At 41.8% G+C, this 13,997-nt stretch overlaps 1 protein-coding gene across 1 annotated transcript in view; it reads left to right on the top strand.

Moving 5' to 3' along the window:
- The window catches only part of ADAM12 (ADAM metallopeptidase domain 12), a 187,631-nt gene that overhangs the window by 125,152 nt on the left and 48,482 nt on the right, over nt 1–13,997 (top strand). The window contains 4 exon segments of the mRNA XM_040607235.1: nt 691–762; nt 2,488–2,657; nt 3,837–3,921; nt 9,208–9,356. Of these exon segments, the coding sequence (XP_040463169.1) occupies nt 691–762; nt 2,488–2,657; nt 3,837–3,921; nt 9,208–9,356 (476 nt within the window).

The raw sequence follows: 13,997 nt of genomic DNA, 5'->3' as shown, positions 1-13,997 counted from the left end.
GAATTTGACTCTCAAATAACTGGCGCATCTGGCAGTAATTGAAGAAGAGGAAAATATAAATTGACTGCTCAGGATCTCCTTGAGCTAGTTAAGCCTACATTGGCAGAGACTCTGCCCTCGGTGGGACCATCACTGTTTGGAAGACACGGTAGGATCCTGCACGTGAAGCAGTGTTTTACCATCGCATTGCACGAAGCACGACTGCCTTCCTGACAGTTTGCAACGAGAACTTCAAAGCGAGTCAAAGGACTAGCTGTAGAAGCGTTTCAGTGAGTTTAATGGCAGCCAAAGATCTAAGTCTTGGTTTGAATTATTTTACCACCTTTTTTTTTTTTTTTTTCTCCTTGAACACTGCTAGTTAGGGACGTACGATATCACTTTACTAGTAGCAGGAGATGAAACAGCTAACAGAAGAGCCTTCTCTTTTTCACAAACATCAGTCCCTGAAAGATCCCTGTGTAAGACTCAGGGATTTTAAAATCTTTTCACAAGAACCAAAATTCTGTCCCATAGCCTGTGCTTATACTGAGGCAGACCACGATCCCATGAAGCCAACGGGAGTCTGCCCATGGCCTTTGCTTGCACCACGCAGCTCCCAAACATCACCGACACCGCTGGCAGGCTAAGGTGGCTGTTGGGGGGAAACTGTGACATTTGTGCTGCTAGTACACTGATCCTTTACATTCCAAGTTTCAGAGACAAGGCAAGGATGTGGAAAAAATTAAGCAGAGGCTGATAGAAATTGCAAACTATGTTGATAAGGTAAGAACTTAAGCATTATTTCACTTTTTCCAAACGTACTATGCTTTCTGAAAGGTGTTGTGAAATCTCTTTTTCTTCTACTAGTAAATTAAGAAAGTCGCGGCACTCAGATCAGCAGCTTTCGCAACCTTTGTCACAGCTCCTTACCCACGCACCTTTTCAAGGAGCTAAGCCAGCTGCCTTACTCATACTCCGGTATTTCAGAGCAATGCTTCTCTCCAACCAGTAAAACCAAAACAGTAAACTGAAACCTTTCGTGTGCCCTTCAACACACTGAGCTGTGAGCTCTGCTATAGGTGGGATGCGTATGCCTGTGGAAGCACTATTTCTAAGGAGGTGCACAATTTAGCCCTAGGATTTCATTAACCTGGGGAGAGGGTGCGGATAATCGCATATGGAACAGCCCATAGGAAAAAGATAATTTTGAGCACGAATTTGGAGAACGAATTCCTTTGCAGCAGCAAGGGATGGTTCAGTTGTAAGGCCAGCCCAACAGAGGGCCAGTGAGGACACAGTCAAGAAGATACCTAGCCCAAGGGAGATGATGGAATTGAAAATACGCAGTGTTTAAGGAAGCAGAAGTTGATGGCTGAGTAAAAGCAATAACAAAGAGGCATACACTGCATTTATTTTTTTTTTGTATGTGAAGTAATTTCTTGACAATAAACACCACGAGTCCTCTACAGTGCTTTTTGAACAAATTAAAGTTTATTTTTGTTGTGCTGTATGACCACAAAAAACTCAGAGTCCGGTAGTGAAATCGTAACTCAGGGAGTCTTAATTTCGCTGAGAATTTATCAAGTGATGCTTCAAGGGCAATAACTCAAGGAGAAGCATTCTTGATTAAAAAACAAGCTGCTGAAGACACCTCCACCTCTTCTGTAATTGTCTTGCTGACTTATTACTGGAGGACAGGTGTTTATATGTTACCTGCTCAAAATTAATTTTGCATGTTAGAATATATTTATGTTTCATGCTTAATTTATGCTCAGCAAATGCCAACATTACCCAAATGGCTGTAATGCATATAAACAAGACAAAGATCTAGTACATTCTTTTCTCAGGCTGTCAGCCAAATCTGGACTTGATCGATTCTTGAATCTTTCTTCACATTAGTCTCACATTAAAGTTGTTATCTCTGCTCCATTACTAATGCTGCTCTGGCTCCTCTCTTGTGGTAGCTGCGGTATTTACCAGCAGGATAATAGCGTGTGGAGCCCACAGCACTAAGATCACTTGTTTTTATCTGCTGCGAGCAAGACTCAATGACTCTGGCTGGTTTTCAGCTGTTATTTTGAACCACAATGGTAGCACAGCACAGCTGCCCCTGCCTCTTGGCTTGCATCGGTGCTAGCGATGGAGGGCAGCCATGGGGGTGTCACCTGCCGTAGCACCTCGTTTGTTCGGAAGTGAAGGACGTGCGAAGGTAGTTGCAACGTTCTGTCTTGAAGGAAGATGCCAAACCTGGGTGGGACACAACATACCTTTGGATGTCTTTGAATGTCTTACAGGTATTTAGTCAGGTCAGAACTGTTTTCTGGAAGTCATGGAAGTATTTCGTCTTAGTCAGTCATATCAGGTATTCACTTTTGCCCTGGAGAAGAAAACATTTAAGCCTCTATAATAAAGGTTCATATGCACATTATGCTTTGGTTGGAATATTCTAATCCAGTGTGATCTAAAATGGGTTTTGAAGACATGTTTCTGTTTTTCTTTTCTCATTAGTTCTATAGGCCACTAAATATTCGAGTAGCCCTGGTCGGAGTGGAAGTATGGAATGACATGGATAAGTGCTCGATTTCTCAAGACCCTTTCACCAGCCTCCATGAGTTTCTGGACTGGAGAAAGCTAAAACTACTACCTCGTAAACCCCATGACAACGCACAGCTGATAAGGTACACTTGACACTCTGATATCGGCCGGGATTTCAGTGGTTTGAGACTGGTTGCACTGAATCCTTCCCCAGTTGCTAAGGTATTGTGAGGAACATCTGTGCTCCTGAGGGTTTGTCTCTCCCCTCTACAAACACCAAAATAAAAGCATTTTGCAAGGCCCTTCAGCAGATGCTTCAGATTAATTTCCTTCCACTGCTCTGCAGTAGCCCTGTTACTTGTAGACCTTTCCTGAATACAACTAATGTAAAAGTGTAGATGTGTATTAACCTGGTAAATACTGAGGGTATGAATTTACAGGTGGTTTAAGCTGGTCTCAGCCTAAATTGTTACTGGAAAAGGCAGCCCTGCCCTCACCCCAAATGCAGAGCTAAGGGGGCACTACCTGAAGTAGTAGTAGTCTTTCTTCTTAGTAGAAAGACGCAGTAGACTTTAGAATTCAGTGTAAATGAGACGGATCATTTGCATTTGTGACTTAGCGTGAAATCATACACATCTTTTACCCTGCTGCTGTTTCCTGGATTAAAGTGAGTAAACATGCTCAAAGTAAAAGCAGTCTTAAAAAACAAGGTAGCCAAAGGAACACCTTTTTCTTGAACCAGGCATAATGTTGATTGATGAACTATTCTTTAGACTATACAGATAAACATACTTAATGTCTTAGTAATTAAAAGGAGCTCTTTACTCATTACATAGATATTCTTACATTAGCTGTGTAAGAATAGACTGAACCCTTCCAAACTGTTCCTCATGAGATATTTGATTACTTTCTATGTATAATAATACTTCGGAATTTTCTAATCTGTGTATTATAACAAGTAGCATATAGACTCCCTACTGCATTAAAATAACCCTTCTTTCAGCTAAAGACATTATGTTTGTATTTCTAATCCCAACTTCAGTCAGGGAAAAAGGACAGGAAGGAAGGGTCCTGTTCCAGAACTAAACCCAAAGGACAGTGATCAAATGGATCTTTCTCGTAGCAGGGGTGCTGTCATTGTCAGTCTGGCAAGTTGGCATGATTAATCGGTGCTTTGCATTGTTTTAAACCTGCAAATGTGGAGCCGAGACACTTGAAATGGGATCTTTGTTTGAGATTGGCAGAAATACAAAAATAGGGAGGTATCTTGGCACTGAACGGTGATTCTGTGATTCCTCTTCTCCTTTCCTGCCCTCCTGCAGCGGGGTGTACTTCCAAGGGACTACCATTGGCATGGCGCCCATAATGAGCATGTGCACTGCAGAGCAGTCTGGAGGGGTCGTCATGGTAAGTGGTAAAAGCACAGGACTTGAAACTGGCCCAGCTGGTGTGACACCGTCTCAAGTTTTGTAATACTGTATTCTGTAACAGAACATTAGCCCCATTTGTCCCATTTTCAGTCTTAATATTATCTATATGTACATTCAGATTGCTTGTAAATGATTGTTTCCATAGTGAAAAAAATCAACATATCGCATTAAAAATATAGCATGACCTCTTTGCAAGGATCCTTTACTCCTAACTATCATTAGATCAGGTGCTGTGGTGCTGTGAAGGATGAGAACCAGAAGATATATTTGTTATGCACTTGGGTAAACTAGTGTTACAGGCAACAACAGCCTATCCTGAATCTTTTATTATATTGATTTTATTCTGTATTTACACAGTTTTCTGTGTAAGGCCTTATTTTCCATCTTTGCAGCGCAGTGGGTGTATTACTTTGCCAGACAAGAAGAACAAACAACAGCAGCATTTGTTCTACCTGAGCCTCTCTCAAACAGTGCGACTGGCAATGCTGCCGTTAGGTGCTAGGCATGATGAAAATACAAGTACGCCTCTTAGCCAGTTTCTGGGTGTAGTTCTGGAGTATTTTCTTGCAGATTTTTTCTTTTTTTTTTTTTTTACTTTATTTTGAACAGTGTTTTGTGCTAATCATGGGGGAAGAAGTTTTGCATTGACTAAGCTTTGCAATAGAAGTACTTTAAATAAAATCAGATGTGAACTCCCAGAGTTTGCAGGTCACTAACAGGCTCAGCTGGTGACCTCAGAGCTCAACTCCAGAGCAGAAAGCCAGGGAGCCCTGAAAGCTTCCCGGTCTCTGAGTTCAGCCTGCACGTGCTGAAAACCTTTGTGCTTTCTACAGCTTTGTTGAGACTTCCAACAACCCAAGCGATGTGGGGGTTCTCTCCAGCTCTGCTGGACACCCCAGCTGCAGATCCCTACTTCAATGAGGTGGGAGCTCAGGAATGCACAATGCTCAGCGTTTGCATGGTCTCAAAGTTCCCAGTTCTTCAGAGCTTCACGGGACTAACCTGGAGCCCAGGACAGAAGGCTTTTGCCTCAAGACAATCCACACAGTGCTGTAAGAGCAGAGATGCGGTCCCTTCCCGCTCCTGCATTTCCTCCTTTCCTAACCAGCTCCCAAACCAAGGCTGGCCCGCAGTGCAGGGCCCCTTTGTGGTCTCATGGACAAGTAGGCAAGAAGCCAAGCAGGGGTGAAGCATGCAGTCATGGAAGATGATTTATAGACGGTCCAGACTGTGAGGATTTAAGAGATGAGCAGAGAAGCTGAGGTGTAGGAGAGCTGGAAAGAGCAATCAAATCACATAATTGGGAGAAAGGCATGTCAATATTGTAGAAAAGACAAAGGCTTCAGTCTCCCGGTAGCTGGAGAAGCCGAGCCTCTAGTAGCTGTTTGTAACAGCCTTTCACTGGGTACCTGGGCGATAGGTGCAAAAGAAAAAGGAGGAAGAGGAAGAAAAAGCTGTAGGAGTCTCCCAGAGCACTTCCAAATCTTGGCAAAGGCATATATGAGGCAGACAGCCTCATTTTATCCAATTCACCCTCAGGCCAGCAGTCACCGCTTTGGCTTATCTGCAGTCAGAGCTGCCTTTAATAATGACCTTTTTGTCCTTTTAATTTTTTGCAAAAGCTTTAAACTATGCTACAGTGTCTTTTACTGCAAAGTCAGTCCTCCACGGTCTGGAGACTGTCATTTTAAACAGAAACAACAAAACATAGTTTGTTCCAGTAACAAGAAAACAAGAATCAACATTTCTTTAAAGTGCTCTCAGGGTTCTGACCGAGGAGAGATGGATTTATCCGTCCGGGAGAAACCCAGTGCCTGTGTACGAGCCATGGGGCAGGCTGCAGCTTCAGCTGGGCAGGGGAGCACGATGTTTTGCAGACTCCCACCTCAGTGAATTTCAGCTTCTGAGGTGCAAATTAACTCAAGGCTTGCGCAGCATAACTAGACCCAGTTCCTTAAGCAACTCCTTAAAAAGGAGCCAAATCCCAAACAAGCGAACACTCACCCCCAAAACCCAAATGGGCAGCTGCCAAACTTTCCCCCTCAGCTAATAAAGGCTAATTCAGACGTATACAAAAATTATATATACCGGTACCTACAGAAGAAAGCTCTACATTTGGAAGATATGCAAATGAAAGAATGAACTTTTAACCTGGGAGGCTATAGTGCTCAATGTCTCAACACTGGGCAACTGAACATTTGGTCAACTTTATAATCCAGCCAACCTATTGCCCATCCCACCGTGAACACTCAATACCAAAAAACTCCCACACTCTCAAAACTGTTCTGAAAGATGAGGCAATGGAGAGATTGCATGAGAAATAACATTTGAATACAAAAAAAATGGAGTCATTCTTGTACGATCTGATTTTACTGGCTGGTTTTGCAGCTAGTCGGCTCTACTATATGATATAAATTCCTCTGCCATGCCTCCCTGAGAGCATGCCCCTCTCCAATTTCCTATAGGGCTGGATTCTCTCAGTGGTAGATGACACCCTGCCTCCCACTAATTTGAAGAGAAACTCAAAGTGGTGAGAGCAGTCATCTGAGTATGAGAATCTTTTGGTGTATCAAGAGCATTATAATTTTATTTTACTGTGATGCTTCTGTTGTGTTGTAGAAAGACCAAAGAAAAGAGCAAGCCTTTGAGATGATTCAGACTTCATTCTTATTTCAAAAGATTGTCCACTAAATTCATGGATTTAAAAGTAAGATATTGCTGAGTTGCTGTAATATAATGTAGTATTCTCACTCGTGTCTAATTTCTGTTAACTTAAGAGGGAAGTTAGGCTGAATGACAAGTGTGGAACTGAGGCACTTAGGTTTGGGCGAATTAAGTGGAATAAAAGCATGGTTTAGGAAACTTATTCCTACAACTGAGTGAACCTGCATGAAAAGTACCAGGACTGGGGCATTTGCCTGCTCTGGCTGTAGGTGACAGTATTTTATTATTACGATTTGGTCTGAATCTCAGTGGAATGAGGCAGAGTTCAGCTGAAAGAAGCTGCGTGTTTTGTGCAACAGCTTAAAATGTCTTAACACTAGATGGCTGCTTATTCAGTGGTTGTGGTTGTTGGGTAATGACTTTTACTGCTCAAGTTAACTTTAAAAGGCCCTGGTGGAATAAGTCAAAGTCATTTCTTTAGTCCTTGTGATACTTAAATGGTCTCAGTATCAAATGGGACATGTCACTGTTTGTTTTGACAATCTTCATTTATGCTGCCTACAAATAACCTCTTTTGCTGAGGCATCACATTCTTTGTTTTAAAAACCCTCTCTAGAAACTGATAAAATTGCATTCCAAGTGGATCTGAGCGAGTAATGAGAACCGCATGGGCTGTAATAATTGTTTGCCTATTCAAGACCAAAATTACATTTCAGATCATTTATTGCTCTAGTTCTGGAGTGAATCGTGTGAATTCTTGGGTTTGTTTTTAATTGCCAGCTTTAGAGGTGTTCAGATAAATATAATCCCTGTTCAGTAGTAGAAGAGATACTGGCAAAATAAAGAAAAGCTGAGCTCTTTTTTGCCCTGGAGAAGATGTTCAGGTTTGCTGTCTGTCTAGGCAGCTCAAAGCTTAGGGGAATTGCTGTCTTGATCACATAGCCCTAATTTCAAGGCATCACTTCAATGTGTCACTGGTAAATTATATGGATCTTTGGTCCTGGAATGTTCTCTGGCTGAGTGAGAGGTTGCACTCTTTTTATGACATCAGGTTTGATTACATTGAAATCTCTAAATATTTCATACATTTCTATGAGTACAATGATAAATCAGTTTGTATGTGACTAGTATCTAAATAAGATATCTGCATATGTAGGCATTGTGCAAGTGTATGTATTTTCTTATTACACATTATTTTGCCGCATAGGTTTACTCTGTTGTTTCTGTGACTAGAAGAGATTGTGCAGCTTCTTTCAGCAAACAGGCATCTTAGAATATAAGTGCACACAAACCTGCTGTTTTCTTAGTCACAAGATTTTTATAGTAAATTTTTAAATTCAGGAAAAACTAAAAAAAAGATCTTTTGTAGAAAAGTAAAATTATTTTGAGTTTTTTCGAAATGCAGAAAGAGGAGTTTCTTGTTTTCAGAATGGCTGTATTCTCCTTTTGATTTTGTTTTCTGTTTGAGAATTGTTTTACTAAAAATATTAGCACAGACAGATGAGGAAACTTTTAAACCTACCCCAAGTCATGTATTAAGGGCTTCATTAATATATAGCTAATGTTTTAGACAGTTTTACCTTTCACTTCTTTTTAGTATGAAGGCTGGCTTAGATGATACTAAAAGAGTTGTTTCAACTGAATATATTCATATATGCTTCTAGAGCAGGCAGCTGTACATAGTAATTCCATTTACTGACTGTTAAAGACTGGATCATGCATTTATATTACATGTTTATGCCTTTAGGAAAAGCTTTCATATAGGTACAGTGGAATTTTTTCCCCTTAAGAAGATGATCAATGTGGAAAGGTCTTTTACTCAAGGTTAAGCCAAAACATCAGGCTGATCAGGAGCCTGTAATCAGATCATACGGTGAAGTTCTTAGAAACGATTGTCCCCCAAATCAGCATTTCAATGAGGATTAATGTTAATATCTCAATCTGACACTTGGCAACATTTAGAATATTCATAGGTGTTAATAAAAGGCCATTGAAGGTTTGAAGATTGTTTTGTCCTTTCGTTTTAAAAAGGAGGTTTTTCAAAGTACCTGGTTTTTCTTGCAAGGCTTGTGAAATCTTGGGCTTTCTGATATTAAAGAAACAGTCCAAAAAATATTAAATAGACCAAGTGAAGTCTTTTGCTGTGTTTGTAATTTACATTTTGACATGAACAATTTTCTCACTTTTCCCTCATCACACTTACCCTTGCCCATAAATGATGGCCCGTCCCAATACTCCGCATCTGGGTGACTTTTCTGCCACTGCCGTGTCTTGGGAGTTTGGGGGATAGATTGAGCAGGGGAGTTTTAAGCCCTAAATAAAGAGATGGCCCAGATGTTCAAAGCTGCCCGATGGTCTCAAATGTCTAACGTGCTCGGGAAACTGGGTGGCCAGGCCAGAGAGTTTGTCCTGAAATTCCCAGCCTGCACTTAGTATACGCAGCTGAATTTAAAACTGTGTCCATTTAACAACAGTGTAACCACAGACGGCAAATTTATAAAACATTTCAAAACACAGGCAATAGGACGTTGGGTGGGAAATGTGTATTTTGAATTGTTTTTTATGTGTTGACTTGACTAGTTCTTTTGGTTTTTTTAAGGATCACTCAGAAAACCCTCTAGGTGCAGCAGTCACGCTGGCTCATGAACTGGGGCACAACTTTGGAATGAATCACGATACATTGGAGAGGGGCTGCAACTGCAAAGCGTCTACTGATAAAGGGGGCTGCATCATGAACCCCTCTACTGGGTGAGTGCAAGTTATAGCACTGGCAAGTTACACTTAGAGTGGAAAATTTTCACTTTCATTTTGTGTCTCAGGACCATTTAAAGGGAAAAAAGAAAAACCTTTTCAACACCTGTCAAAACTTCTCGCAGTTATTCCCCTCCAGCTGAAACAATTAAACTTGTTATCAGAGCACAACATGTACCGTTGTACTTTTCTATTTCTGCATTACCAGTGTGAGAGACAAAAATGCTGTAAGCAACTGGTTGATGTAAAATAAAACCAATCAAACTGCATTGCAAGCGTGGAATCAGAATTTCACCATCTCTCCTCTTGCCAACCGAGTATTGGTCATAATAGGAAATGAGCAGCATCCCAAGGCCAAGACTAGGATGAAAGTGTAGGAAATAAAGTCATGCAGGAAATATATTATTAGGCTTCCTGTAAAGCTTTTCTCTTGTGCAGAGAACGTTCTTTAGTTTTGCACAAACTTTTCCACCTCACCCCTTGTTATAAGTGTATAGCAGTTTTCACATGTGACCGAATTAAATCTGCAAGGTCAGTGGGGTTAGGGTTGTTCAGTGGCCGGAGAGAGATCTTCCAAGAAAACATACAAGACAGTGGGAAATAAATCCAGTGAACCTGTGCTCATCAGCTCTGAGTCAGTGCTGAATGGTTGATGATAAAGGTACTACGTCAATGGAGAAGCGTAGTGGTTTTGTAGACAGAAAAAGTACAGGCACCATGACCAGCGTAACCAGTTACAGCTTGCTTCTTTATATTTTAAAGTACTGTTAGAAACTGAGCAATATAATGAATGGGTTCTTCATGCCCATATTCAGGCAAGAACTGATAGGATTAAATGGAGGTGAGAGAGAGTAGATTTTCCAGCGCTTTCTGACGGTAAGTGATGTGCTGTCCTGGGCCGCCTGCAGACACACACACATAGCTGAAGTTTGGTGACTGGAAGCTGGTAAGAACCAGTCAGACAAATATCTGTCAGCAGAGTCTTGTAGGTACAGCTGGATTTGCCCTTGGGCAGGAGGATGGTCTAGATGATCTTCTGATGTCTCTTGCAGCTCCAATGTTCTCTCTTTGTGCTTAAAGTTCATCTGTTGCTTAAAAATCTCTTCTGGGAATTGTGATCGACTCAACCTTTGCCATCCCCGAGGTTGCATGTTTCTGGGAAAGAAGGAGAGCGATCTGGGAGAGGCCAGGGAGTGTTGGGCAGGATTGCTCCCTGCTGGTCAGCCTAACAGCAGCCTTGGCATTTCTTCAAAGGCATGCTGTCACCCTCCTTCAAGGCAGAAAAAGGACTTCTGGCCAGAGGCCAAGCACAGCAAGTTAAGAGACAAACAAAAGAGACTTATTTGAGTGGAGGAGAATGAGAGCGATTTCCACAGTTTGGAAAAGAAAAACAGCTTGGCTCTTCTAAAACAATAGGTAATAAATACCCATATGGAATTGCATTCTGCAGCACGTCAGAGCTTATATGCACCCTGTGAAAACAAATTGGAATTGGAAAGGGGGCTCTGAGGTGGGGTGAGGTAGTAGTGGTGGTGGGCAAGTCTGGGCTCTGAGCTCCTGAAAGATGCATGTAAATTTTATTTGTCTCAGCTGAGGTGGGCATCCAGTTACTCCACTTCTAGAAATAAATACAGGAGATGCTTTCAGGACAGAAATTTCTAGACACTTTCTGAACTCGTCTTGTGGAAGTGTCTCTAACGTGAGGTTAGATAGCTCTTCCCTGGTTTTGCCTTCTGCACCGGAGTCCTTTGGGGGTATCTGAAGTTGTTCTCTGGGCTGGATGTGCCAATCCAGACACTTGGGGCTGAGTTGGCTCAGAGCATGGACACACCAAGGTTGTACCCGCTCAGCATATTCCTCAGATATCAGACCGAGCATCTCAGCTCACTTTATGCTGGGGTTCCCGGAGCACCTCACAGGCTAAAGGCCGTGCTTCTTTCAGCCCCTCCGTGCCCAGCCTCGGCACCCACAGGGCTGACACTTTGGGGAGGGGGCCATCAGCCACACTCCAGCTTTGTGACGCTCTCTTCGGATTTTGACCAAACTTTAGCTTCAACTTGTGCCTAGGAAGGGATGTGCCGTTCACAGAACTGAGTAGGCTGTCTTGTTTGCAGTGATTATTGATTTATAAACAGAAATTTTAGTATCGGGTTTCTAGCCTTAGGCTTTACCTTCATACTGTGCTGTCAATCTGTAATAAGTATTCTGGGACAATGCTTTATGCCTTAAGCCAAACTGCATTTACCAATTTAAAATTAATACTTTCAGTGTTTACCCAACGCCTGACCAACAGTAGTATTCCTCTGAGCACCATTATTCAAGGGTAACTGAAAAGGTTTCAGCTGTGGAAGCACGTGTCAGTTAAGGGAAGGCCAGGTGAAGATTCCCTACCTGAAACGCATGCTTAAGATGGCAAAAACATCAAAACAAAGAGCATCCCAGGGAAGCCACGTACATTTAGAGAGACAGCCTGCTCTCTCAGTATGCTCAGTGGCACTCACTCTGTGCTCTTCTGATTTCTGTTGCTTTAAGGTAAATTTAACAAGGGCAAGGGGGGAAAAAAAATCTTCGGGTTGAAGCTCATGTGAAAAGTACAAGCCCCTGAGAAACCCTTATCTGGTATCTAAAAAGAATCAGAAATATCTAGGTTATAACAGAAAGGCCTCTGTAAACTTCCCTTTGGAGTCATTTGTGTGGTTGTGCAGCAAAAGGGAATGTTTAAAGGCTTTTTACTTAAAAGTGATTTCATTAATTATTGCCATTTCTTTCAGTTCTTATGTTTCAGTCTTTGAAGAGGTCTTGGAAATTACATCTTGGTGGAAAAAATCTCCAGGGATCATTGTGGAATTTAAACTCTGTTGGATCTGTCCTTTAATGAGCTTCCTATAGCTTTAGCTCTTAAAAGATACCAGCAAGATGTGTACCACTTGTGTGTGAGCTACGAATGCCTTAAAGACCTGCGACTTTAGCAAAATATATTTCGTATGACATGGAATCAAGCATATGAAAGCCCAAATCTGTGGCATTCCAGGCCTTTTAGAGATTCAAATATCTGCAGTGGAAATCACATAAATCCCACTATAGAAGTTTGGGGCGTTGTTATAAAAATAGTATCAGTAAGGAAATATTTAATGCTAACGCATTGTTCCCTTTTTAATGTGTATGTTTTAATGATATTCCTCCAGTTCTTTTAGATTGTTTTTAGACTGTTCCAAGTGAAAAAGAAGGCTATAAGGAGTCTTAAAGAGATCTGCAAATCTTTTTACTGAGATGGCAGCATCTGAAAACTAAGGGGCTAGGCTGAGCCCACGAGGCCATTTCAGTATTCCATTGATTTCCCAAGTATCTCCCTGAAGTTTCCACTCAGGAGTGAAAATATTCTGCCTGACAGCTAGATAAATACAGAAAAGTTCTGGTGAAACCCAAGGCATTAGTCTAGATTTATACCACTGCAACTGAAAGCAGAATTTAGCACAAACTCTGGGGCAAAATTATACCAATTAGCCATGCTTGTTTATTTAATAATTTTGGTAATGCACTTTTTATGTGCTCCTTCCTCAAAATTGAGCACAGGTATCTCCATGGGGGTTGGAATCAGGTGAGTTCCCCCAAAGTAGTTGAAAGCTCAAGAGTTCCTATATGCTTGAAATTTCTTGCCAGCCTTAAGGGAAGCAAAATTTTTGTGGTTAGTCTTCTCCCCTCCTGTAAAGCCAAGGGTTTCTACTTCCCCTCACCCCCATGTCTGGGTTCTTGCCAACAGCATGCTCTTCTAGTTTATGTATAGGTGACTTACACAACTAACTTGTCATAGGGAAGCTGAGCATACTGGAAGCATGTTCTTCCTTCCCTCTTACAGTAAGTACCTCTTGATGCCTTTCCATTTCCCCCATCCCAGTTTAAGCATGAATGAGAGACCAGGAATCCACTAAGGACACCTGGTTTTACCAAGCTCATTCAGCTGCTGATCCTACTAGAGTCTCCATCCCTTTGCAGAGTCTCCATCCCTTTGTGGAGTCTCCATCCCTTTGTGGAGTCTCCATGCCTTTGTGATGTCTCCATGCCTTTGGGGGGTCTCCATCCCTTTGCAGAGTCCTGTGACTTGCTATCAAGAAAGATTCCTTCACTGTCCTCTTGCAGAAGTGTGTTGCTCTTGCCAGCAGCGTTTCTTGTTGCTGAATCATCCCAGCTACAGCTAATTAAAATGTCAGGCAGGTTTCTAGGCTACAGCCGTTTCTTTCATCTCTATTTCCACTTCTGTAGAGAGAAGCAGGTTTTCACCTTCATGCATGCCTTCAAATGCCCTTGAACTCTAGCATCAAGTGCTGTCACTTTGTGTCCAGACTTCCAAACCCCACCGCACATCAAGTACAGCCTGGCAGCAGGCTGGGTAAGTCTGCTTTGACTCTTATTTCTACCTTGGCTGTGATTGGCTTCTCCTCAAAGACCATGATGAAGAAATAAATGCAAAATAATTTAAAATAACAAAACCTTAGAAAAAGAAAAATACTGTATGGGCTTACGTATCATTTCAAGACATGAGACAAGTGGTATTTATTTCAGTAGTGCGAAACTTGATGTGTGAGAAAGGGCACGGCCATTACTATATGCTGAAAAGACCTTTGGATGAAAGATTATCTC

The sequence above is a fragment of the Falco naumanni genome, chromosome 9, assembly GCF_017639655.2.
Source record: "Falco naumanni isolate bFalNau1 chromosome 9, bFalNau1.pat, whole genome shotgun sequence".
NCBI classification, from domain to species: domain Eukaryota; kingdom Metazoa; phylum Chordata; class Aves; order Falconiformes; family Falconidae; genus Falco; species Falco naumanni.
This window is presented reverse-complemented; position numbering and strand designations above follow the sequence as displayed.